Below are 23704 nucleotides of genomic sequence, written 5' to 3'. Positions count from 1 at the left end.
ACTGTCACAGACCTGAAGGACAGCCACTGGGCTGTCGCTTAGTCATGACCCCTGTCACGTGAAGGCGCGAGGGCCGAGCGCCTCGCGCGCGTATATCTACGCGAAATCTCTGCAGTCTCCGATATGTAGCTCCTCGAGCTACGTCTTCGTCAACAACCACCTGCTACCCTGTACCTGGAAGACTAGATAGCCAATATACTCTGTCCTGTTACCTGATCGCCCGCACCTACCTGTCCGCCCTGCCTGCCCGTGACATAAATCCTTCAATATAACTTTAACGCCTCTTTTCCTGCAATCTCTATGTGATACAATATCACTTGGGGTCAGGGTAGAAAGAAAGAAAGAAAAAAAAAAGGCAAACTACACCAATCTACCCAGGCCGGCACCCGTTCCTCGTGCCACCCGAGCGGCGGATTTGTGCCCGCTCCTTTTTATGTTTTTTTAATCGTACATTCCCCGCATCGCGACCGCCCTGAAGCAAGCCGTTACATTGAGCGAGGCGGCAGCCAGAAATCATGGACTAACAAATAGTAGACAGCCAAATGATGACCTTCCTCACAAGCTCGAAAAATACTCGGAGGTCCAGGTGGGAGGCGTCACGCTCCAGCTGCGAGGCTAAGCCCTTGGCACGCGTAGCTCGGAATGACGGGATATAGCACCCTTACAGTAGTCCGAGCTGCTGTTCCGGCTAGCCCGGCGTCAGTGTAGATAAGGTAGGGGCGCCAAGGGCAACCTTGACCTGTCTGTCTTACGGATGTGTGCTAGAACTAATTGGATGTGATCCCTTTGTTTTTCGGCCGGCTCAACAAGGGCGACCTGCCACGAGGTTTATCAAGATCAAGATTTGGTTTTATTTTATTTTGTTTTGTTTTGTTTGGACCGGTCATCTGCCCATCTAAGCCCAAAACCTAACGATGCGTATACTCACAATCTGCAGCCCGGCTAGCGACATGCGATGCAACAAGAAATAGGCAGTCGAGCTGCATCTGGTCGGATGTGGGAAAGGACCATCTTAAAGCAACAATAGGGAGTAGCGTGAAGCCTCTGAGGGGGGCGCGATGTTTTGCTTGCCTCGTTGAGGAATTCAAGGCTGAGGGAGACAAGGGGGTCGACATCGTGTTCTATTTAGCGTAGCTACACGAAAGGGAGTGGACTAGACCAGGTAGACTAACCAGAATAGAATCATCAATGTCTATTTCCCTTTGGCTTTGACCACGACGCCCTTTCATTCTGACTGCACCCCGGAATTTTCTTGATTGTGGAACACACCACTTATACCCTATCAGTATAAGTGCAGAGGGAGGAAAAGTGGGAAGTCAAAACCAATTAACACACCCACCCGGTCTCGTCCAGTCTAGTTTGCTGGTATAACAATCTAATCCCTCAGATCAGAACTACTTTTAATACCTGGCAGCTTTCCGAATATTGGCTTGATTCCTAGTCGTCTCGCCTTTTGCTTGGGATCGGTTCAAAACGCACGGTCACTTGCATGCCTTGCAGATAATTTAGGTTGTGGGTAGAAAAAGATTTCATTTCATTTGAGCACAGCAACCAACCGTCTGAATCCCCTCACAATGATGTAATGCAACGCAAGCAAGGTCAAAGTAAGACAATCCGCCATGGTTTCGATACCCGGATATGGCTGCAGACGATTTTACCTAGACTAGATAGTAGGTAGGTAGTTAATAGAGGATGCCTAGGCACGAATTGATTGGCCCTCACCTTTTGGGCTTTTCAACATGCATTTCTCTTTCGGACAAGCCTTCTGCTTATTGGCTGACCGGCTGGCTTACAAGCACAAGACCTCCAAAAACAAACCGCAAATTCGCATCATCCTGTACACCTAATCTACCTGTCAGTCCTGCTTCGCCTAAACGCTTCCGACGACATCCGCTCTCCGAGTCTCACTGCGTCAAGGAGTGTGACCCGTCATTCTCACCAGTCGCACGACACACACTGCACAACCCATTCATTCATCGCTTGCGCCCACCCCTTTCCCCAGTCGTAAGGGTTTCCTTTTCAGCAAAAATCAAACATCCTAACCAAAAACCTGATCGTGCTGAACCCCACCGGTGTCGTAATACTACCTCTCTCTCCCTCCCCCGGGGTCGAAGCTGACCGTTCAGGCGGGTGCGCCATCCTCTTTGGGCTGTGTATCTCTTTCTGCTCATTCCAACGAGTCAGCTAAACGTGACAGGCCACCCTTGCGGATTGCGAATTTGTGACGAAATCGTTAGAGGACCCAACAGGAAGGAAAAGCAAAGAAATCACTTGATTGATACGACGCTACTTCGTACGGATGGATGGACAAGAGGGGGGGGGGGGACAAAAAAAGGAGAGGCTCGATCGCCAATGTTTCACCTGGTCTAATCTGGTCCTGTTGCCCAACGGCCTGCATGCAGTTCACAATCGGATTAGATATCTTATTTTTTTTGGTGCAAAGTTTGGCCGAAAGAGAACCCATCCTCCATGTTAATCGAGTCCAACAAACGTTTTTCGACTGATATTTTCCATCCACTAAAATCAAACTATCAGAGGACAACTGAATACTAATTATTTTTCGCCGAAACGGCATTCAAGGCATAAACAGAAGAGAAAAAGAGCAAAAATAAGACAAGAGGACAAGGGAAAAGAAGCATAAAGACCGACGCAGCCCTCGAGTCGCGTGTTCGGCACATGTTCAGTATCGTCTGTTTTGGATATAGATGGAAGATGCGCCACTTGCAGCGTTGCACTACTTCGCGACGCAATGTACGGTACAGTACCCACGCTTTCGTCGATGAATCGATTTGCGAATCGGGTTTTTCTTCTTTCTTTTGTGCTTTGTCGGCGTGCAACTCCTTGGCATATACCTCAGACAAAATCGATAGCATGTCGATGGATCGACGACCTTCAACTCTTTGCCGCGCCGACGCCGCAACATTTTTTTTTTCCCTTCCGAAGCGGATGGCAAAAAGGCAAAGCCAAACATGTGTCTTCTTGGGTTTCCCGATTTGGTGCAGCCCAAATGCACACAGTATGCTGGAATCAAGACAAAACCAGATTATTCAAGCCTCTCCCTCCAACGTTCAGCTTCCCAATTTTGGACGGCGACAAAACAAAATCCAAATAAAAAAAAGTTGGATCGACCATTGACAAGGAAGGTATCATGCACTCGTTTCCACGGCCATTCCGATGGTTTGTTTCAAACATAATCGCAGACATCCACCTACCAGCCTATCGCTCGCCAGCAACAATGCAGGCACAAGCAGTGGGGCTTGTTATGCTGTACCGTAATGGCCCAATATTGAAACCAAAGCACGACTGGTGTCTGTGACCGTATTGCTACGCAGTAATAATAGATGTAATTCACATGGGGCCAAATGTAGACGAACGGTCTTTTTGTGGTGGTGATTTCAAGACGGACCCATTGCGACGACTCCCTTATAGTGCCAAGACTTTAAGATATACTCCGTTGCTACGAATATCTTGTCGCCCTGGTCAGAAAGTAAGAGACGAGAGAGTGGGAGAAGACAGATAACAAGGGCGCCTGTTTCGTCTGATCCAACCTGTCCGCTCTTGACTAGGTGGTTCGAGGCAAACACGCATATAGCTTCTGATTACAGACAAGCGTCGAACCATGCATCTATCAATCCTTCGCGTTCAATACCATGACCCGATCCACCAGAGCCATGATTATTTACCATGTTTCGGCCTCCCATGTTCTTACCGTGTTCTGTCTTTGCCTACCTTTCCCCCGTCTTGGTGGTTTTGGTAAATATTTGACAATTTTTTTGTCTACAAGCAACAGGACAAAAAAAAAAAAAAAAAAAAAAGCACCACTGTCTGGTCTCCATGGTCTATCCAGGGGTTTGACAAATCTTTCAAACCAAACCCGTGATCTGCCCGCCCCCAGCTGTGTGTCCCCCATGTCGTGGCAAACAACAAATCGCCGCAATGGACCCCCCCAAAACAGACCCTGCCCTTGCCTTCAACTTCTCCTTTTTTTTCTCCCTGTGCTAGATGTGAACCTTCCCGCGCTAAAAGTGACAACGTCGCATTTAACTTGGGCTTGTTTCCGTCTGTGCATGCCTTGCGCTGTTTTGCTTGGCCTCCTGCAAGCATGAATCGCCGAATCTCTTCAGTTAGGCAGGCTCTATTGCTTGCTGGTGAATACTTTGGGATTATTTTTTTTTTCTCCAACGGAGACGTGATGTTTACCACGTACGTAGCGACGCCCGTCGTATGGGCCGATGGGGGGAGGCCTTGTCCAAATCTTTGTTTCAAGGAGCTCAGCAGCACGTCATCCTCAGGTCTTCTCGATGCCGGCCTTTAGAGGTGCAGCAGTGGCCTTGTCTCAGGGTCCGCGTGCTATGTTGGATTCGTACAACCTCAGAGTCGTGGCTTTCGATGAGGAAGAGGGCTCCGATATACGTGCTGACGGGAGTACAGCTGTGCAACCACGATCGTTTGTCATGCGGTATCAGGCCATAGATGTCTCAACACACTAAATAGCATTGTATCTGTTGCTGGCACTGAATAGTACTGCATCGCGAAAACTGTTATATCTGAGTCAATCTTCCGAGGCAGTAGGAAAATCTTTCAAGGAGAACGAGAAAAGAACTCACAGCCACAAGAAAACCGAGGGAAGGAACCCTGGATAGCTAGGTTCTTACAACATGAAAGGGTTATCACGAAAATGTATTATAAATAAAACAGAAAGGCTCGATATAGACATATATGATTGCATTACTCACTCTTATACCCCTATCTGTCAGCTTACAAACCACAACAGTCACATGGTCCAAATACCACAATCCCCCCAACTAGGTGTTAGGCAAGATAGTTTGAGAGACGTCAGGAACCATGGCAGTGTCCTCGCGTTTCCATCGTGTCCGAGTCGGAACGTATAGGCGTGCCAATGTGAGGCCTATTTCCAACCACAATATCACTTAGTGTACTGTACTTCTGGTCTGCCGTGAGATCCTCCAGCTAGCTGAAATGAATGTGCCCTCTGGTCCCGAACCTGACAGTGCCCTGGCAGTGGGGGATCGCAAGACAGCGGCCAGTGAAGGGTGCCTGAGCCCTGAGAATCAAGCCGAACCGCTCTGGTCAGGTCATCCACCACCCTGATTTTAAGTCCAGGATGAAATTTCGTTGCGACCTAGAATGGTAAAACAGATATTGCATTGTCCATCATGCTCGCATACTTTTTCCCACAGGCAGTATCAACTGCAGCATCCGAGTAGCTCACAGAAACCTGGGGCGACACCGAGCCGGCCGGTTCGACTGTCAAGGGAGCTTGCTGCCCACTCGGGGAAAAGCTCGTGATAAAGCACCGGAACCACAGAACTCCGGAACACCTGAACATCCCAAACCCAAGAAGCGCTGAATATAAAGCCAGTCCTCTGTCGGACAGGGCTTAGTTGCCAATCACCTCAAAGATCTGGTATATTGGTCAGGTGGTGTCAGCACATAGATCAAGCCCTGGGTAGCGTGCCGTATACGGAGGGAAAGGGCAAGTCTGACCGCCATAACGAAACAACATATACTGATGTACGGGCTTAACCGTTCCCCTACTCTCGCAAACTTCCAGAATATGCCCATGAACCTGTGTCCGACAGCAAGTCAGCCAAGCCTGTACAACCTCAGCATCCATATGGATATATGGAGCGTATATATAGCCTTTCCAAGCTCACCCTTCTTTTCTGTTGTCCAAAAGCGCCGGGAATATGGCGTGGACATATGTGCTCGTGCAGATAAGGAGAAGAATCACAAGCAGGAGTGATTGAAAGTTGAAGAGGGCGGCCTGAAGTGCGCGTCGTTTTTGTATAGCACAACGCTCGTTAGCACATGTATCTATCGAGATAGTGCCCCATTCACTAGGGCCAGGGGACTGACCATGGCAGGCGAAGTTGGTTGAGGACTGTGGTGCGGGGTCGTGGACCAGACTGATGGGGAATAATCGCAAGTTCGATGAAAGATCGTCTAGATATCTTGTAAAGGTCGGCAGAGCTCTCGCGGTGGTGTAAGTTATCGTCGGCGCAAGCTGGTTCCCTTGGTGTTGCGACTTGAGCAAAGCTGTTGTCATCAAAATGGAGCACAGGCCAGCAAGCCGTTGGGACTAACGACATTTCAGCAAGAGCTAGGTACCGGAATACTGTATATTAGGTGAGTGGTACTTCTGCGCATCACTGCACACTGTGGGGTTATCTGGGCTCAATGCCCCACTGAGACTTCAGCCGCCGCGACGCGATTATACAGCTACGCAGTAATTGACTCCGACGTCATGAAAGTTTAAACATTTCTGGCGACACAATTTCAATTTACCAACCCTCACTCTACTTCGCATGCGAATACTGCAACGTATCCCGGGGGCTTCGTGTTGATTCATTATCGGACTCACGGGCATCTCTTCAACGCCAGCGAACGATTTCCAGCATTGCCGCTAGCCTGCAGATTCGATTCCAAGATGGAGCCCAGAGCACGCGCCGGCAAAAATGTCGGGAAGATGAACTTTGGCAATGCCGAGTGTAAGAGCCAGCGATGAAATCCACCTCACTATGGAGATCCGAATTAATATTCGAACACGGAGCTCACATACCAACCCTCAGTATCTTCCCTTCTCTACGGCTGCGGCGACGTGCGACAACCACTGCCCGAGACGATCAAAGTCATGGACGAGATAGCGACCGAGTTCATCCAAGGCCTCTCGTTTGAGGCAACGCGCGTGGCGCAGTACTCTGGCCGCCAAAAGGTCAAGTATCAGGACTTTGAGTTTGCCTTTCGCCGCAACCCGTTGCATCTGGGCAAGGTCCAGGAGATGTTTGAGCTCAAGAAGCAGGTCACCGAGGCGCGCAAGATGCCGGGGATAGACGATGACTCGCTGCTCAAGGAGGCGAAGCAGCTCGCGGGAGAGACTGAACCCAGCACGACGGGTCGCGGAGGCAAGAAGCGCAAGATCGCGGCGGTGCAGGAGGAGGAGGAGCTTGGAGAGGGCGACGACGACGTCCTGGACGAGCCGGATACTGTTGGGAAGAAGCGCTAGAGGCGCCGCACGAAGTGATGTTGTGGTTGTTGCTTTGATCGGCTTCACGCAGTGCCGGTTGGACGCACCACCATACTTCTTTGCTCCAAGTATCCGCTCACACAGTCGTCATGTTTCTCCATTAGGCAGACTCTGGTTTGGGGTTTTTTTGGTGGTCTTTTTTCGTCGGCCCGTTTCCGGTACGCTTGTTTGGCGTTTGATTTTTTAATCGTGTTGGAATTGCATAGCGAGGCGTTCAGGTCAGGTCATGGGTTATGAATTTGGAACTAGTTCATTCAGAGACCCGGGTTACGGTCATAGCATACGGATACAACACTTCTAGCCTCAGTCGCACCTTAATTTTTGACTACGTATATCGTGCTTATTAGTGGTATGTATGTGCTTGATCTTCGACGAACCAACAACTACCTACCTTAGATTGCCAACATTACTACCGCGTTGTCTAAGATATGCAAGCCAGGACAGGCACCAATCGAAAAGTACAGGGTACCTATTTAGAGGTTCACCTTATTGACATCCGGACAGATAGTGAACTCAAAACTCGACAGCCCTTGAACCTACCTGTACCTCCCTACCTACCTACTCAAAAACTACCACTTAAGCTATTCTCCTCGCAAGGCTACCCCTTGACCCATCTAGCCCCAATCCACTATTTACTTTTCGGTGTAACTTAGGCTATACTCTCTTCCTCTTATCTCTACCAGGAGGCAGCGACGATATCTTGCATGCATCCGCCGTTCTGCAACTGAGCAATGGGCGTCGGCGCTAACAAAAGCGACCAAGCCAAGGTCCGTTGCGAGATCGGCCCCCCACACACACATCACGGGCGGGGCATGGCAAAGCATGTGAACTCAGTCGACAGTCCAGCAGACAGGAGGGTGTTGGGAGCCAACCACAAAACTCCGTTGGCCGAGTATACCAGGCCACGCCACCCCGGAACGGAGGGCAATTAAGCGAAGCTAGTCTCGGGGCCAGTTACTTGTGCATGCGGAAGACAAAAAAGTAGGTGAATAATCGCCTTGCATTCGAGCGAGTGTGTGTTGTTTACCATACTCTGCGCGCGAAGCGTCGCCGACCAAACCCCGACCAGCCTACCATGTGAGTTGGAGTAAGGTCTGTATTTTTGGCCAAGGCATGCAAGGTGTGTGGAAAGGGGGATTATTCGCCTTCCCACGAGCAGACCGTCTCCTTCTTTTTTCTCTGTTCCCCATCTCTACCGTGGCGAGAAAAAAAAAGTCTTTGGGCCTTGATTCTCCATAACAAACCATTTGCTCATAGTACCGTTTTATTCAACTATATTGCATTGAAAACACTATTAGGGTTGAAAATACATACTTCCCATACTCATACAGTCACCCTTTTGTCCTGTGACGAATTGTGCATTGATTACCTTGTACACAAATTCATATAAGTTTAAACTTTGAATGACCAACCTGACTCTACCCCTGGGCCTTCCCTTTTGACCTTGCTTCTGTCGCTGCTATCATGGCGTCTCCAGAGGATCAAACCAACAGTGGCCAGACCAAAGCCTGGTCCAACCCAATGGAGACCAGCCATAGCAGTCTGGACACTCAAGATCCGCGGCTTATAACCAGAGGTCGGAAGGTGGATTACCAGAACGGAAGTGACACTGATCCACTGGATCAAGAGCAGCTGCGGCAGCTCTCACTCAGCCCCTTTTCCGAGTTTGTGCGACCCTCCCAGCCACGACCCCGAAGCACCGTCTCGGGATCCAGGCCCCGACAACCTGGACCAACCAACTTGACGGGCCGGATTGGATCCGCCCTGCACAACACATGGCTGAGGCATCGGGCCGTCTTGCTGATGCTCCTGGCCCAGTTCTTTGGCGTTACGATGAATATGTGCGCGCGGATCCTGGAGCACGAGGAGGAGGGAGCGATGCACCCGACACAGCTGCTCTTCGTGCGAATGGCCATAACCGTCGTCTTCGCCAACCTGTACATGTGGTGGGCCAAAACACCAGATGCCCCTTTCGGCAAGCCCGGCGTCAGGTGGCTACTGCTGGCGCGCGGCGTGACGGGCTTCTTTGGCATCTACGGCATGTGGTACTCCATCATGTATCTGCCCCTGGCTGAGGCCACCGTCATCACGTTCCTGGTGCCGTGCGTAACCGGCTATCTATGCCACCTAGTGATCCACGAGCCGTTTACCCGGAAAGAGCAGGTTGCGTCGTTTATCGCCTTGATCGGCGTGGTACTCATTGCGAGACCGGCTGCCCTGCTGGGGGTTGACGAGGACCCCTCGACAGCCGAAACGAGTGCGACTGGCGGGGATCCCGGTGATGAAATCACACCTGCCCAGCGGCTGGGCGCCATTGCAGCCGCCTTGGTCGGCGTCCTGGGGACCGCGGGTGCCTTCCTGAGCATCCGGCACATCGGACCCCGCGCGCACCCTCTGGTGTCGGTCAACTACTTCTCCGTCTTTTGCACGGCAGTGTGCGCCATTGTGCTCGTCTTTGCACCGATCCTAAACATCGGGCAGCCGGACCTGCGCTTTGAGCTGCCGCAAGGAGCGTGGCAGTGGTTCCTGCTGACCACGGTGTGCATCTGCGGGTTCCTGACGCAGTTCCTGCTCACAGCCAGTCTGGGCGGTGGCGAAAAGTCCAACAGGGCGACCGCCATGGTCTACACGGGGATGCTGTTTGCTTCCGCCTTCGACAAGTGGGTGTTTGGTATCGAGATGGGCATGCTGAGCGTCGTGGGCTGCGGCCTGATCATAGGCAGCGCCATGTGGGCTGCGCTGTCAAAGAAGGAGCCCGTCCCGGAGGCGAGAGCAGATGACATTGAGGCCGTGCTTGTGTCAGATGACGGCGACGCCGAGGTAGTCCATCTGCTCGATGAGGACGACCGTGCTTATAGTGACGATGATTAGAACATAATAGTCCGTGGGTCGGCTTAAATAGTGGGTGCAGCCCAAGGGGAAATGTTAGTAGACCGTGTTTCTTGTCATCACTGTATCAAGACTCGTATCACATTGTGGTCTATTTTCTGAAGTTCAACTGAACACATCTTCAACCGTAACTGTGTAGTTAAGTTAAATAAACAAAAAATATACGCAAAAGTTCGTGGGACGTCAGCAAAGACATGTGCCGTATTGCAAATTTCTCGTGTGCTCTGAGCCAGTATCTGGTAAACGAAACCAGACTTGATGTGTTTTTCGAGGCCTACACTCGAAAACCAAAAGTTTGATGTATGGAGGCAAACAAGGCCCCCATCCCACCAGGGAGAAATGAAAGACGTTGGAAGTAGCTGGCAAAAAATGGAGCCACGTGATCACGAGCTGGGATTACGTCGCGTCCCGACTTTTCTGTAAATCGCCAACGGTTCCTGGCAGGTGAATTTTGGAGTGGGACTCCACGCGCGCGACAGCTTGAAGATCCCCAACTTCTGTAATTTGCGGCAACCGAATAAGTAAACACACGAGAACACGACGACATTTACGACGACATATTCATCGATTCGTAATCTGCATCGATCTTCATTCAATTGGCTGATACCATAATCGACAACATCCCACTCCCCCTCCAAACCAGGCGCCGCGTCGCCGCCAAACTTTCACGATGGTGCAGATCAGCGAAGTCAAGGGCAACAGCCGCGAGAACCGCACGGCGGCACACACTCACATCAAGGGCCTGGGATTAAGATCGGATGGCACAGCGGACAAGCAAGGCTCTGGCTTTGTCGGCCAACAGACTGCGCGCGAGGTTGGTTCTATATCTGCAGCTCAGCTGATTCAATGTCTCGAGATACCTTACTGAGGGCACAATAAACTAACAACACCACATCACCTGCGCGCAGGCATGCGGTGTCGTTGTCGACCTGATTCGATCCCACAAGATGGCTGGCAGGGCAGTCTTGCTGGCCGGTGGCCCCGGTACCGGCAAGACGGCGCTCGCGCTCGCCATCAGCCAGGAGCTTGGCACAAAGATACCTTTCTGTCCGATAGTCGGCAGCGAGATATACTCGACTGAGGTGAAGAAGACTGAGGTGCTGATGGAGAACTTCCGCCGGGCGATTGGCCTCAAGGTCCGCGAGACAAAGGAGGTGTACGAGGGTGAGGTCACGGAGCTCACGCCCGAGGAGGCCGAGAACCCGCTGGGTGGCTACGGCAAGACCATTAGCACACTGCTGATTGGTCTCAAGAGCGCAAAGGGCCAGAAGAAGCTGAGGCTAGACCCGAGCATATACGAGGCGATCCAGAAGGAGCGCGTCACTGTTGGTGATGTCATATACATCGAGGCCAACACGGGTGCCTGCAAACGGGTGGGCAGGTCTGACGCCTACGCGACCGAGTTCGATCTCGAGGCGGAGGAGTACGTCCCCATACCGAAGGGCGAGGTGCACAAGAAGAAGGAGATTGTTCAGGACGTGACTCTGCATGATCTCGATGTCGCCAACGCGCGGCCACAGGGAGGTCAAGATATCATGTCAATGATGGGCCAGCTCATGAAACCCAAGATGACTGAGATCACCGACAAGCTGCGAGGCGAGATCAACAAGGTCGTCAGCAAGTACATCGACCAGGGTGTTGCTGAGCTTGTGCCTGGTGTCTTGTTTATCGACGAGGTTCGTATCCCATGAGCGAATATCGTTCCATTGAAAGTATTACTGACACTTTCCTACTGATACAGGCGCACATGCTCGACATTGAGTGCTTCACCTATTTAAATAGGGCACTAGAGTCACCCATTTCACCCATAGTCGTGCTGGCATCAAACCGCGGCATGACCAAGATTCGGGGAACTGATGACCTGGTGGCAGCTCACGGAGTCCCGCCTGACTTCCTTGCCCGTCTCCTCATCATCCCGACAACGCCCTACGATGCCGAAGAGATCAAGCGTATTGTCAAGCTCCGGGCCAGCACCGAGGGCGTTGCAATCTCGGAAGCCGCCATTGAGAAGATTGCAGAGCACGGCGTTCGTATCAGCCTCAGATATTGCTTGCAGCTGTTGTATCCTTCGAGGTATGTAATTACCGACTCTTATGGATGATGCACACCACAATATATGTATTCGTTTGAGCAGGCGCTAACCGTATTCTTTGCAACAGCATTCTTGCGCGTGTAAACGGCCGCAAGGAAATTGACATCAAGGACGTCGCAGAGTGCGAGGACTTGTTCCTCGACGCACGACGCAGCGCCTCCTTACTGGCCAGTGGAGACACCGCCAGTGGCTTCATCGTATGAACAAGAGGGTCTCGACGAGGTGAGGTTTTGGGGGAACAAAGCCTGTGTGTAATTACTAGCATGATTCTATGTACCTTTGTCTGATGCGTAATGGATATCTGAGTGAATTCCTGAGCATTGATTTCTAGATTAGGCGCAAATTGGAGAACAAACGGAACCAGACGGAAGGCCAATTTCCCATTGTCCAGGACGTGAGACAGGGAGAAGGGAAATAGAGTCAAACGAGAATATCGGGCCTATTAAATGATGAACAAAGGAGAAAAAGAGATAAAAATACAATTTTAGCAAAAGTGAATGCAAGGCCGGCAGTCAAGAGAAAAAAAATATACGTATTAAAAACCAGGCTTTGTTGGATGGGCGCAATCAGTAACATGGTCAGTCTCAGTTCTTGTATTCCGGATTGGGAAATTGTGACGGTTGGCTGTTTGCATTGTGGTACCCCAATTGTCTCTGATCGACAGCAGCCAGTCGGAGACTTACAACGATCTGCGGCAAAAGGAAGAATTTGGCTGATATTTTTTGTCCACGACAACGAAAACGTATTTAACGTCAACGGCCATGAGAATGGGTGCATTTTGGTTACGACTCTGGACTGACATTGTCTTTGTTTGTAGGCAGTGCTATGCATTCCAGTCCGAAAATGGAGATGAGGGAAACTGAAAATCCGCAGCATACATTCCAAAGGCCCATGGCCACGATCGAGGGAAGGGATGAAGGAAAGTGTTATCAGCACATGGTGCGTGGCTGAAGTCAGAAACCAAATGGACAGGCTTGATTAAAATTGTGCTCGGGGAGATGTTACTTGTCACTTTGTACAAGTACAGGGGAAAAAAAAATGGTAATATGATATGTAAGGAGAGGTAAGAAAACAGAGGAGAGCAATTGCGTACCTGAGACTGTACTTGTCCTGGAATAGCCTCCGGTCCTCAACAAGCCCGCGAACAGCAAACGCTCCTGTATCGGGAGACAAAGGAAGATGTAAAAGGTATGGGCTTGGCAACGGCTCAAGATCCATTACATTCCCGAGACAGGTGTACAGAAGATGCGGCCACTCTTTGCAGACTTTGATCTATGCCACTTCATTCTCGGCGAGGCGAGCTATAGCGACGGGAGCGAGCCTACCCCCCATTTCATTCATTCTTGCTGAAAGCATCTTGTCAATGCCGTAATGTATGCAGTCCGACTCCCTCCTCCCCACACCCGGAGCTCTGCTGACATCACAACAAAGAAGACGGCCACCTATGCATACCCCATGGCTATGCACTGTACGCCCCCTAAAACTGACAGAGGACAAGGAAGGCAAAAACAGGCATACTGTCAATGATCCTCTGTTTCCTCCTATAGCTATTGATGTTTAGTCTCTTTTTTTTTCCCTCTCTTTTTGCTCGGAAAACGGACATCTCGGTGACAATCGAGACAAAGAAGACAATCAGAACAAGAGAAGCCCCCCAGATCAACGTGTCAATGGCCATCTAAGAATTCCCAACTCAACCTCACTCAACTCGGAATTCTCACTCGTGCTTTTTTTGTTCCTGGTTTCTCTTCCATTCCTCCTCTTTTCTGCTGTCGCCGTATCAAACCTGTCATATTGCTCAAACGCCACCGAAAGAAAAGGTGACAGTATACCGCAGCTCCCCGCTCACGTTGGACACAACCTTGCCGTGACCAGCCCTGGCACCCGCACACCCCTGATCTTCACCGTCTCTGTATTTCTGATACTCCTACAGACATCTCTCTTTTTCCCACTCTTGTCCGCTGGTCCGTTTGCCTGAGTGGTTCTGGACTGCAGGGCTCATTGTCCCATCTCCCCCACCCCCCCTTTTTTTTCGCCCCCTTTCACCCCAACTCCTCGGTCAAAGGATACTACTGTCATTATCACACTCCTCTTACACCGCTCAGCACAACAGCTGGGCTGGGCCTCGCAGAAGAAAGGGAAAGGAAGAAAGAAAAGGGGCAGGATTATGACTGATATCATTCGAGCCCCTTCCTCGCGCCACCTGCGCTCGCTCACAGACGCACCAACCGGCGCTCCTGGAAATCAAAACCACCCACACCACGCCATGCTGACAAGGTCGGCCAGCCTCCACGGCAACGGTTCTGATCTTTACCTCTCGGGCAGGACTCTGAACAACCCGGGCCAGCGCTCTGGTTCTCTGACTGCCGCTACTGCCTCGTCTGCGAGGCGCTTCCCAGAGTCCACCTCGTCGTCGCCGCCTCAGCATCGAAGCACGCCGGAATCGCCCTCGCCCTTGTCGACTCTCGGGCATCCGGAAGCCTCGAGGAAGCGTGGCCAGTCGGCGCTGCATCTCGACGAGAGAGATACGGGCAGTCGGCCTCGTGTCGAACCCATACAGATCAGGAGCCCCAAAGGGGACCATATCTGTTTGTGCACACCGGCTCCCAAGATTCGGAGACCGCGAAACGGTGAGTAGATTTTATTTGTTGTCCTTCATATACCTCTTTTTCTCGTTTTGCCTCGACTTCTTCATCTTTTGTGACTTTGGATGCTTGAGGCCTCGACTTGTATTGTATGATGTTTTTTGTCATGCTCATGAAGAAACCCCTACACAACTTCTCCTGAATGAAGAGCGACAGGCCTTTGTTGTGCAGTCAAGCAGTAGCTGACAATCATATCTCTTGCAGCTTTTATTCTCTACCGAACTCACCACCAAGCCAGGATCGTGGCCGAGAACCCCAAGCTCCCCAACCCAGAAATCTCAAAAATCATCGGCTTCCAGTGGCGCGACGAGCCCGAATCGGTCAAGGAGACGTGGAAGAAGCTTGCGGAAGAGGACAAGCGCAAGCACGCACGACTCTACCCAAACTACAAGTTCCAGCCCCGTCGTGGCGGGAAGCCCGGCTCCGCGGCTCGCACATCATCCTGGAGCGAGGGCTCCGATCCGAGTCACTGTGCCAACTGCGGCGGCAGGTCCATCACCACGCCCAACACCCCTTCGCTGCCTGGCTCGGTATTGACGCCCGTCGCAATGTCTCACAAGATGATAGGCGGTCCGCATGGAAACCCGGCTACTTACCCACCCCCTGGCCGAGCAGGCCCTGAAAACACTTACCCTAGTGCTCGATTCATCTTTGGGGACGAACAGGAAGCCATGTCCTCGCCGTCTAAAAGGCCTCGGCTTGGCAGCGATGCTGGCTACTATTACCATCCGATGCAGTCCCCACCGCCGCCGCCGCCGCCGCCGCAGCAGCAGCAGCAGCAGCCACCGCACAGTCCATACACGTCCGGGCCTGGTAGGATCTATTACGAACAGCAAGGTCGCCATCCCTCTGTCGTCCGGCGCCAGACCCAGAGTTATGTCATTCCAGCCGATAGAAATGGATACCCGCCGGCACCAGGACACAGCCAACCGCAGCAGTACCGAGGCGCCATGGCTCCCCCTCCCCCACCCCCATCGGCGGCACTTCGCCCGTCAATCAGGTTCGGTTCTGACCGCAGGCCGACGCCCTCCCAGCCAAAGTTTGACGAGTCGCTGCGCCTGCCACCTCTCCAGTCGCGTACAGAACCACAGAAGCATCAGCAGACGCAACCCTCGCTCCAACAGAAGCCGCAGCAGTCGCCCGTGTCGCAACACCACCATGGGCGCCAGCAATCGACCTCGGGGCCCCCACCTGTGTTGGCGACGTCAACAGCCATCAGCCAGCGCGAGATCGAGGCGCGCAGCGTCGAGGCAATGGTCATGAGCATCCCCTATGCCAACAAGCTGCAGGTCCTGGAGCGCATCAGCCCGCCCCTGGCGCCGCCTGGCCCCAGCAGCCCTGCCGTGGAGACGCGCGGGCCCGTCGTGGCCATCGAGGGCTCGCACCCGGACCTGATGGAGGCCGTGGGCAGGATTCTGCAACGCGTGCTTGAGGACTCTCGCGAGTTTGCCGTCAAGACCTGGTCGGATAGTAAACCGCCTGCCATGGCGGCAGGTGAGCATGTCATGGAGGAGCAGCTGCAAGACGGGGCGAGCACTCCCGGTGGGGACCGGACCCCAAGAGCGGGAGAAAAGAGAGCTCCGGCGGCGGTCATCGTCGAGGACAACGCATCAGAGACGCTGGAGGCGGCAAACAGCGTGGCCGAGTCCGACGCAGAGATGAGCGACGCACCAAGTGTCTCCCGCCGAAAATCATCGTCGGACGCGTCCACCGCACAACAGCCTGGCGGGCTCAGCGCGTTCGTGCCCTACCTGGGCAAGATACAGGAGTGGCACCGCAGGTCGGACGAGATGATCAAGTTCGTCACGACCAAGCCCGTCGGCGGCAACGGCAGGGACACCAGGATGCCGGTGGCGCTGATCACGGGCGGCTTCAGCCTGCACATCTCGGACTGGTTCGCGTCGCGGGTGAGCATCACGGACGCGTACGCGCCCGTCGACCACTGGCAGTGGATGGCGACGCTGTGGCGCGGCATCGTGGGCCCGGACCTGGTCGTCTACGTGCGCAAGTCCAAGGCCGAGGACATCAGGGCGTTTGGCGCCGTCGAGGTCAAGAGCCCGCGGCTCATCGTCGTGCGGGTCGACCCGCCGGCCGGCGAGGTGCAACCACGGCTTAGCGAGTCCATGGAACGCCGAGTCGGCTTTGAGATTATGGAGTGGGTGAGAGGTGGAAGCTTTCGTCAGGGGTTCTGACGTACGGAGCACTATGGAGTTGGGTGTTTTGAGAGGAGCTGGCCGGTTTTTGGCTAAAGTAGGAAAACGTCAGAAAAATTGGGTCTGGGGAGTTTGCGTTGGAAAATGGGTTTATTGAAGCAACTTTGCTCTTCTAAGAAGATTGGTGTTTGTTTGTGCTCCATTTTCTTCGGTCATTCATTTTTGTTCTGTCACACTTGGTGTTTTTTTTTATTTTCTTTCAGTATCATGGGAAAGAGAAACGTAGCTGGAGACTTATAGTCAAGTAGTCCAAACAGATTCAATATTTACTTTGCACAATTTTCAGATGAGATCAAGACAAGTTAGCTTAGATGGGGCTAACCGAATGCTAAACTATTACCGCCAAGTCAGTCACGCAAGACAGGAGAGCAATACCAACAGTAGCTTTTCAAACCCATGAATAAAACCTACCTACATACCCAATGTCAACAATCCCAACAAATTAAACTTGAAGGTTTTATGAAGTGCCGAAGGTGTACGGATAGTGGAGGTTAGCAAAGCTAAATACGGCAACTACGAAGTTAACTCACTGATTGTAACAATGTCAACTGGCTGGTTGAGCAAGCAAGGTACGCCTGGCACCCCCTGTCTACTTGGCTCGTGCACGGGTGGTCCCTTATGCTCCACTTCACCATCTCCTTGCGGCCACTCACCCAATGACGGAAGAACGCGATCGACGCGGTTGGATTGAGCTTGCTGGTTGTTTCTATAACGGGCTGGAAAACAAACGTCCCACATACATTCGGCAACGTTAGGGGGCAAAAGACGCGGTGAATAGAGCATATCACACCGCCCGAAACGAACCTCAAAAAAGACCAACCGTCCAGGCTCTCTAATCTCAATTCACGAGCCAGTTGTCGATTCTTGAGACGCTAGAAAAAGGAGGGAGCAAGGCCAACCTTGCAAGAGACCTCACCGACGACGCCTTGACGACCGAAATGTCAGACCACCGCACGCCTCAATCGACCTTGTCATCATGACGAATGTGCTGGCACTCGGCCAGACGGTCGAGCTCAGCGATGGCCGAATAGCTATCGTCCGCTTCATCGGCCGCACCGGTTTCGCCCAGGGTGACTGGTTAGGTGTCGAGCTCCCCGACGACTCAGGCAAGAATGACGGTAGCGTCCAGGGCGAGAGGTACTTTGACTGCGACAGCAACCATGGAATGTTTGTTCGCCCGAGCACAGTTTGCATCCTTGACGATGCGCCTGAGCCACCACCACCACAACCGGCCAAGACGGCAGCCCCAGTGGCCAAGAAGCCCGCAGGTGGGAGGCCAAGTATGTTCAATGGCGGTGGAGGAATGGCAGCGCGTGGCACTGGTGGTGACCCGAACCTTGCACGAAGAATGAGTCTGAACGCTCCGAGTCCAAGCCCGGTACCTAAGGCGTCCAGGCCGTCGAGCATTGTAAGGGTAAGTGCTGCCGACATCCTGTGCCTGGATAGGGCCACGGCAGATATCTGACCTTAGCTGCTTCTTCTAGTCTCCCACAAAATCACCAACGAAGCAACTAGCAACAGCCCCGACCAGTGGAGCTAGTACCCGGACCGGCACTCCGTCCAATGTCGCCGGCAGAGCAGTCTCGATGGGGGCCAAGGTTACCCGGCCCGCCGCCGCAACTGGTGCAACGCGAACATCTATGGGCCCGCCATCACTACCTGCATCTCGGACATCGAGGCCCTCATCAACTTCTAGTAGAGTCGCCTCTGGCGCTTCGGGTGCTCCAACGAGGACGTTAAGTGGCCGGTCGTCCATGGCAGGGGGAGCACGCACGCTGGGAACTCGCCCGTCGGTTGGAACACGTGGTGGTGCTGCTGCAGGCCAAGCAGCTGGCAAGACTGCTGTCAATAAGCGGGCGAGCGAAGACTCTTCGTCATCTAAGGGGGAGCTGGAAATATTGTCGCCACAGCCCACAAGTCCTGTCAGGTCGAGAGCTGCTGCTCTGGAGAGATTAACTGCGTCTCCAGCAGCAGCTGCTGCAGCCAAAAAGCGACCCGCTGCTTCAACGACCGCAACTGCAACTGTACCCGCATCTGCACCTGCAGCTAACCGGCAGGCCAGCACAAACGCGACAGCGCTGATTCGGGAAAATGAAAATCTCAACTCAAAGCTGACGATTTTGGAGAGAAAGAGGGCAGAAGATAGGGAGAAGATAAAGGAACTCGATCAGGTTAAGGAAGAACGTGACAAGTACCATACCATCATTCAGAAGCTTCAGGCTAAGATTCAGCCTCAACAAGCCGAGCTTGCGGAGCTCCGCAAGCAAGTAAAGGAGGCCGAGGCCAGGTTTGAATCAGTAGAGAACCTGCAAATGGAGCACGATCAGGTGCTAGAGTTGGCAACCCTCGATCGGGAAATGGCCGAAGAAACTGCCGAGGTTCTCAAGCAGGAGCTTTCCGACGTCAAGATGAGACTGGAAGAGCTCGAGCTTGAAGTCGAGATCCTCAGGGAGGAGAACGAGGAGTTCAACAAGGGCATTTCCCCGGAAGAGCGGTCCAGTGCGGGCTGGCTACAAATGGAGAGAAATAATGAACGCATGAGAGAAGCTCTCATTCGGCTGAGGGACATGTCACAACAACAAGAGAAGGAAATGCAGGAACAGATCAAAAGTCTTGAGCTAGACCTCAAAGAGGCCGGGGATGTTCAAGCGCAGCTAGAGGCTGCCAAAGAAAAGCTATCAACAGCAGAAAACATGATTGAGGATCTCAGATCTCAACTTGAAACAGCTTTGGGCGCCGAGGAGATGATCGAAGACCTGACAGACAGAAACATGTCGCAGGCCGAGAAGATCGAAGAGCTCAAGGCTGAGGTTGAAGATCTTGAAAGCTTGAAGGAGATTGCTGACGAGCTTGAAGCCAACCATGTGCAACATGAACGCGAGCTGCAAGAGGAGATTGACTTCAAGAACGCCGTGATTGCCGAGCAAGCGCGCAGGTTCACTCAGCAAGAGGAGAGTATGGAGGAGATGGAGTACACTCTCTCACGCTTCCGAGAACTTGTGACGAGCTTGCAAACAGATCTCGAGGATATGAGAGCATCCAATGCTGTCAATGAGACCGAGTCAGAGCAGCTTAACAGCAAGTCTCGTGCCATGATGGACCTGAACATGAAGCTTCAACTTTCCGCGTCAAAGGCCCAGGTCAAGACGATAGACTTGGAGCTGCGTCGCATGGAGGCACAAGAAGCAGCACAGCATCTGGAGATCGTCAAGATGTTCCTTCCAGAAACATACGATGCCGACAAGGACTCTGTCATGGCGCTTCTGAGATTCCGTCGCCTAGCATTCAAGGCCAACTTGCTCAACGGCTTTATTCGCGAGCGCGTCAACAGGGAGCCCCATCCAGGCCACGAGGACGACGTTTTTGCTGGCTGCGATGCCGTCGACAAGCTGACATGGGTTGCGGCCATGTGCGATCGCTTTGTGAACGCCATCACTCACTGCTCTCTCGAGCGCTTCGCTCGCTTCGAGGGTGCGTTGTACGAGCTAGAGCCCGTAGAGAGGGCACTGAACGCCTGGATTGATGGCCTCCGTCGCGACGAACTCAAGGAGAGCCAGTGTGCATCTGAGCTGTCTCGTTCCCTTGCCTTGATGACACATCTGGGCGAGGTCCACATAGCCCCGGCTAACGAGGACCTGATGGCCTTCGCTGATGATGTACACATGCGAACGCAGCTTGTGCAGAGCCATCTGGAGTCCGCTGCCTCGACGGTTCACGCCGTCAGGGCTATGGTCCAACGCGTCATTCCGCCAGTTGGCGAGGATGATGAACTAGCTCAGCACTTTGCACGCAAAGCCGAGACTCTCATTAGCCAGACCCGCAGCACCAAGGTGGTCGCCGGCAAGACTTTGCGAGCACTGGAGGATATGCGGGCACGGTCGCTCGCTCTATCGCCCGAGACTTCGGCTGAGGCGTTTGAGCAAGCCGAGACAGCTGCTCGTGGTCTCGCCTCTCTCGCCCGGCAAATAGGACTCGACCTTCACATGCTGCTCAGTCAGGAGGGGCGGGAGGAGCCCTACACATACATCGAGGTCCAGTCTACTGTGCACAGGACGGTGCAGGCTGTCATGGGCACGAGCGAGTCGGATCTTTTCTCCGCCTACCTTGCGCAGCTACGTGTTCTCACTACACAGATGAACGATCTTGCCAGCCAGGCAATGGACCTCGGTCAGACGCAAGAGTTTGAGAAGCCACAAGCCCCGTGGATCATGCGGGCCCAGGAGCTCAAGGCGCAACGGACAGCCCCAGCCGACGCTGAGGAGGAGATGCGTCATCTGCGCGAAGAGTACAACGAGGCGCGTCGCCAGGTGGCCATGCGCGAGGAAGGGCTCAGCACGGCACAAGTCAAGATCGAGACGCTTGAGGCCCGCATGCGCGATGCAAACACCAAGTCGTCGCGCATTGCCGAGCTCGAGGCACACCTGGAGCAGCTGAAGCAGGTTGTGGCATCGCGCGAGGACGACCTTGTCAAGCAGGATCGCGAGGCCAAGGCGCTCGAGGCCGACCGCGACAAGTGGAAGAAGGCTGCCAGTGACGCGGCGCGCGGCGGCGCTGTGGCTGGGCAACGGGCCGACACGGGTGCCGGCGTAGGTCACGAACGAGCAGTTGCTACCGCTCGGCAGATGGACGCACTCAAGGAGGAGATCGAGGCACTGCAATCTGCTGTGCGGTATCTCCGCGAGGACAACAGACGGGCCAGGACAACTGAGCAGGGTATGCACGACTGGCTCGCGGAGCCGCTCAGGCGGGAGCAGCCCATATCAGAGAGGAGGAAGGCACTGGTTGCAGCCGAGGGCAAGGATGCGCTGGCGGAGTTACTGCGCATGGCCGGCTCGGCAACTGTGTTCGACCTATCCTCGCTAAGGAACGATGCCTCGGTAGGCAAGAACATAGGCTCGTGGCGGCCTATCAAGTCGACCCCCAGGTACCACGCAGCAAAGCAGGCGGAAGACCTTGCAGTCTGGCGCAGTTGGCAGGACTCGGTCAAGGACAAGTCACAGACATTGTTGGTACAGGAATTGGCAGCGTCTTCAGCCCCTTATACTGCGGCCGCACCCAAATCGTCCGAGACAGCCAGGGCGGCTCGAAAGGCAGCGGCTCGGCTGCAGATCCGACTTCCAGGTGCAGACGGCAAGATGATGACTGGCGCTGGGAACGTGCAAATAGTTGGGTCGAGGGAGTGGGATGGTCTGCAAGGTCGACTTGCGGCCGTTTGAGAAGCGATATAAGGCGTTTCGGGATATAGACGAACTGTTTTGTTCCTGTCATTTACATGGGTATACCCCTTTGTTACTATTGATTGTTTGTATTTCCCCGGGTTCGATGGATTTTTGTGGCTCGGCGAATCAGCCGGACCCGTTTGAGTAGACTGGAGAGGCATTGCATTATGATGCTTCTTCTGTAAACATGATCACATATTTCCCTCCTCTGCTCCAGATGAAATCACACCAAAGCAGCGGTTTATCACCCTATCTCACTTCTTTCCCTTCCTCTTCACCTTCTTTTCTTCGCTAGGACCGCCCCCACTTGAGCCGGCTCCCTGACCCGCCGCGGCAGCCAACATGCTCGCCATGTCGCCGGCGCCTCCAGGGCCACCCAGGCCCTGCATATCCTTCATCATGTCCTGCAAAAAGTTCTCTGTGACGCCACCGCCGGTGACGGCGGGACTGTAGTGCGGCACCAGCTCGCCGAGCTTCCAACCCCTGGGCACGGCAGGCTTGGGCCACGGCTTACCGGCCTCGGGCATCTGCAGCCCGGGCACGGCGACGGACCTGAGGGCGCGGCAGTTTTCGGTGGCTGGGTTCTCGCGCAGGTGCTTCGCGACGAGCAGGTACAGGTGGTGCTTGTTCTTGACGTGCTGGTTGCCCGACCCCTTGACCTTGACCTTGACGCGGCCCGGGTTGGCCCAGTCGCGCGGGTGCGTCTTGGTCGGCTCGAACAGCGCCTGCAGCTGCAGGTTGCCACAGGCCTGGGCGATCTCGCGGGCCAGCGGGTTCGGCACCGCCTCGGACCGCTTCACGCGCCGGCCCTCGGCGCGCGTCCGCGTCGCGTCAAAGTATACCGGGTACAGGCACTGGAAGTCGGCGAACTGGGAGGCGTCGCTGACGTGTTGCTGTTGTTGTAGTGGTGCTGCTGCTGCTGGTCTGGATGGGAGGGTTTGCGTGGCGGGTCTTTGTTGTTGTGGGTTGATGCGCTGGATGATGTCGCCCTCGTCAAACTCGTCAATGTCGCCCTCGGAGGGGTCCGAGTTGTTGTCGTCGCTGTCCGACACTTCTTCTACCCTTGGGTGTGACATGTTGTCTTTTTTTTTCCGGGCTTGTACTATTTCCCCTCCCCTTCCCGTTTTTTTCGGAGGGAGCTTGGTGAATATATGGTGATTTTGCGGGCGGGGTGTCCTTGCCTGGCACCTCTGGGTCGTCTTGGTCTGTGTTTGTGCTCGAGGCCCTAAGTAGTGCGGGAGGTCCTAATCGAGGTCGTGATGTCGAAGGGTGCGGTTGCTTGGAAGGGGCCTCGTGGAGCAAAAGTGCTGTTGGGAAGAAAACGTGGGGGGTGTAGTGCGTCGGCGGGGCTGTAGAGCCACTGACGAGCCGCAATTTCTTGGGCGGCAATCCCGGCCAATGTGTCAGTGGGGTCTGATAGCGGATTGTGGGGAAGGGGGATTCGAAGACTCGAGTCGAGTCACTCGACGAGCCTCCGTTTGTATGGGTGGAATGAAGGGTCCCAAATCGTCTTTTTTTTTTTCTCGACAAACCCACATCCGAATCAAGGTTTTTATTCCTCGACAATAACCATAAAATAATGCCAGTGACAACCACTACAA

At 53.6% G+C, this 23704-nt stretch overlaps 8 protein-coding genes across 8 annotated transcripts; 5 read left to right on the top strand and 3 right to left on the bottom strand.

Annotated features, from left to right (window-relative positions):
* Positions 1-2002: 2002 nt before the first annotated feature.
* On the bottom strand, positions 2003-2575 carry MGG_17720 (uncharacterized protein; the record flags this gene model as incomplete). Its single annotated transcript, XM_003719862.1, has 2 exons — positions 2003-2163; positions 2362-2575. 2 exons carry the CDS (start codon positions 2573-2575, stop codon positions 2123-2125), a joined length of 255 nt encoding a protein of 84 aa, XP_003719910.1. The 3' UTR covers positions 2003-2122.
* Positions 2576-5401: 2826 nt separating this feature from the next.
* Positions 5402-5883, bottom strand: MGG_12114 (uncharacterized protein; the record flags this gene model as incomplete). Its single annotated transcript, XM_003719861.1, has 4 exons — positions 5402-5425; positions 5509-5590; positions 5679-5788; positions 5881-5883. 4 exons carry the CDS (start codon positions 5881-5883, stop codon positions 5402-5404), a joined length of 219 nt encoding a protein of 72 aa, XP_003719909.1.
* A 379-nt stretch (positions 5884-6262) lies between these two features.
* On the top strand, positions 6263-7362 carry MGG_03956 (uncharacterized protein). The gene is made up of 2 exons (XM_003719860.1): positions 6263-6512; positions 6594-7362. Exons 1-2 carry the CDS (start codon positions 6452-6454, stop codon positions 7025-7027), a joined length of 495 nt encoding a protein of 164 aa, XP_003719908.1. The 5' UTR covers positions 6263-6451; the 3' UTR covers positions 7028-7362.
* Positions 7363-8216: 854 nt separating this feature from the next.
* MGG_03957 (uncharacterized protein) lies at positions 8217-10104 on the top strand. The gene has a single exon (XM_003719859.1). The coding sequence runs from the start codon at positions 8513-8515 to the stop codon at positions 9917-9919; it is 1407 nt and encodes a 468-aa protein (XP_003719907.1). The 5' UTR covers positions 8217-8512; the 3' UTR covers positions 9920-10104.
* A 278-nt stretch (positions 10105-10382) lies between these two features.
* MGG_03958 (RuvB-like helicase 1) lies at positions 10383-12557 on the top strand. The gene is made up of 4 exons (XM_003719858.1): positions 10383-10751; positions 10846-11613; positions 11679-12010; positions 12097-12557. The coding sequence occupies exons 1-4, from the start codon at positions 10608-10610 to the stop codon at positions 12230-12232; spliced, it is 1380 nt and encodes a 459-aa protein (XP_003719906.1). The 5' UTR covers positions 10383-10607; the 3' UTR covers positions 12233-12557.
* A 1735-nt stretch (positions 12558-14292) lies between these two features.
* On the top strand, positions 14293-16863 carry MGG_03959 (uncharacterized protein; the record flags this gene model as incomplete). Its single annotated transcript, XM_003719857.1, has 2 exons — positions 14293-14656; positions 14876-16863. The coding sequence occupies 2 exons, from the start codon at positions 14293-14295 to the stop codon at positions 16861-16863; spliced, it is 2352 nt and encodes a 783-aa protein (XP_003719905.1).
* A 697-nt stretch (positions 16864-17560) lies between these two features.
* MGG_03960 (dynactin ro-3) lies at positions 17561-22258 on the top strand. Its single transcript, XM_003719856.1, has 2 exons — positions 17561-18298; positions 18369-22258. The coding sequence occupies exons 1-2, from the start codon at positions 17861-17863 to the stop codon at positions 22098-22100; spliced, it is 4170 nt and encodes a 1389-aa protein (XP_003719904.1). The 5' UTR covers positions 17561-17860; the 3' UTR covers positions 22101-22258.
* MGG_03961 (signal recognition particle protein Sec65) lies at positions 22033-23385 on the bottom strand. Its single transcript, XM_003719855.1, has one exon. The coding sequence runs from the start codon at positions 23177-23179 to the stop codon at positions 22358-22360; it is 822 nt and encodes a 273-aa protein (XP_003719903.1). The 5' UTR covers positions 23180-23385; the 3' UTR covers positions 22033-22357.
* Between the last annotated feature and the right edge of the window lie 319 nt (positions 23386-23704).

This window comes from Pyricularia oryzae, chromosome 6 (assembly GCF_000002495.2).
Source record: "Pyricularia oryzae 70-15 chromosome 6, whole genome shotgun sequence".
Lineage (NCBI taxonomy): Eukaryota > Fungi > Ascomycota > Sordariomycetes > Magnaporthales > Pyriculariaceae > Pyricularia > Pyricularia oryzae.
Note: the sequence above shows the minus strand (reverse complement) of the source record. Positions and strands in the feature narration are given on the sequence as shown.

What these genes read in the sequence shown, in the direction of transcription:
- MGG_03960 (XM_003719856.1), top strand. Translation starts at nt 17,861, where the DNA reads ATGACGAATGTGCTGGCACTCGGCCAGACGGTCGAGCTCAGCGATGGC. An exon ending in GGCCGTCGAGCATTGTAAGG is followed by an intron (nt 18,299 to 18,368) that starts GTAAGTGCTGCC and finishes TGCTTCTTCTAG; the next exon opens with TCTCCCACAAAATCACCAAC.
- MGG_03958 (XM_003719858.1), top strand. Translation starts at nt 10,608, where the DNA reads ATGGTGCAGATCAGCGAAGTCAAGGGCAACAGCCGCGAGAACCGCACG. An exon ending in GCCAACAGACTGCGCGCGAG is followed by an intron (nt 10,752 to 10,845) that starts GTTGGTTCTATA and finishes ACCTGCGCGCAG; the next exon opens with GCATGCGGTGTCGTTGTCGA. An exon ending in CAGCTGTTGTATCCTTCGAG is followed by an intron (nt 12,011 to 12,096) that starts GTATGTAATTAC and finishes TCTTTGCAACAG; the next exon opens with CATTCTTGCGCGTGTAAACG.
- MGG_03956 (XM_003719860.1), top strand. Translation starts at nt 6,452, where the DNA reads ATGGAGCCCAGAGCACGCGCCGGCAAAAATGTCGGGAAGATGAACTTT. An exon ending in GAACTTTGGCAATGCCGAGT is followed by an intron (nt 6,513 to 6,593) that starts GTAAGAGCCAGC and finishes ACCAACCCTCAG; the next exon opens with TATCTTCCCTTCTCTACGGC.
- MGG_03961 (XM_003719855.1), bottom strand. Translation starts at nt 23,179, where the DNA reads ATGTCACACCCAAGGGTAGAAGAAGTGTCGGACAGCGACGACAACAAC.
- MGG_03957 (XM_003719859.1), top strand. Translation starts at nt 8,513, where the DNA reads ATGGCGTCTCCAGAGGATCAAACCAACAGTGGCCAGACCAAAGCCTGG.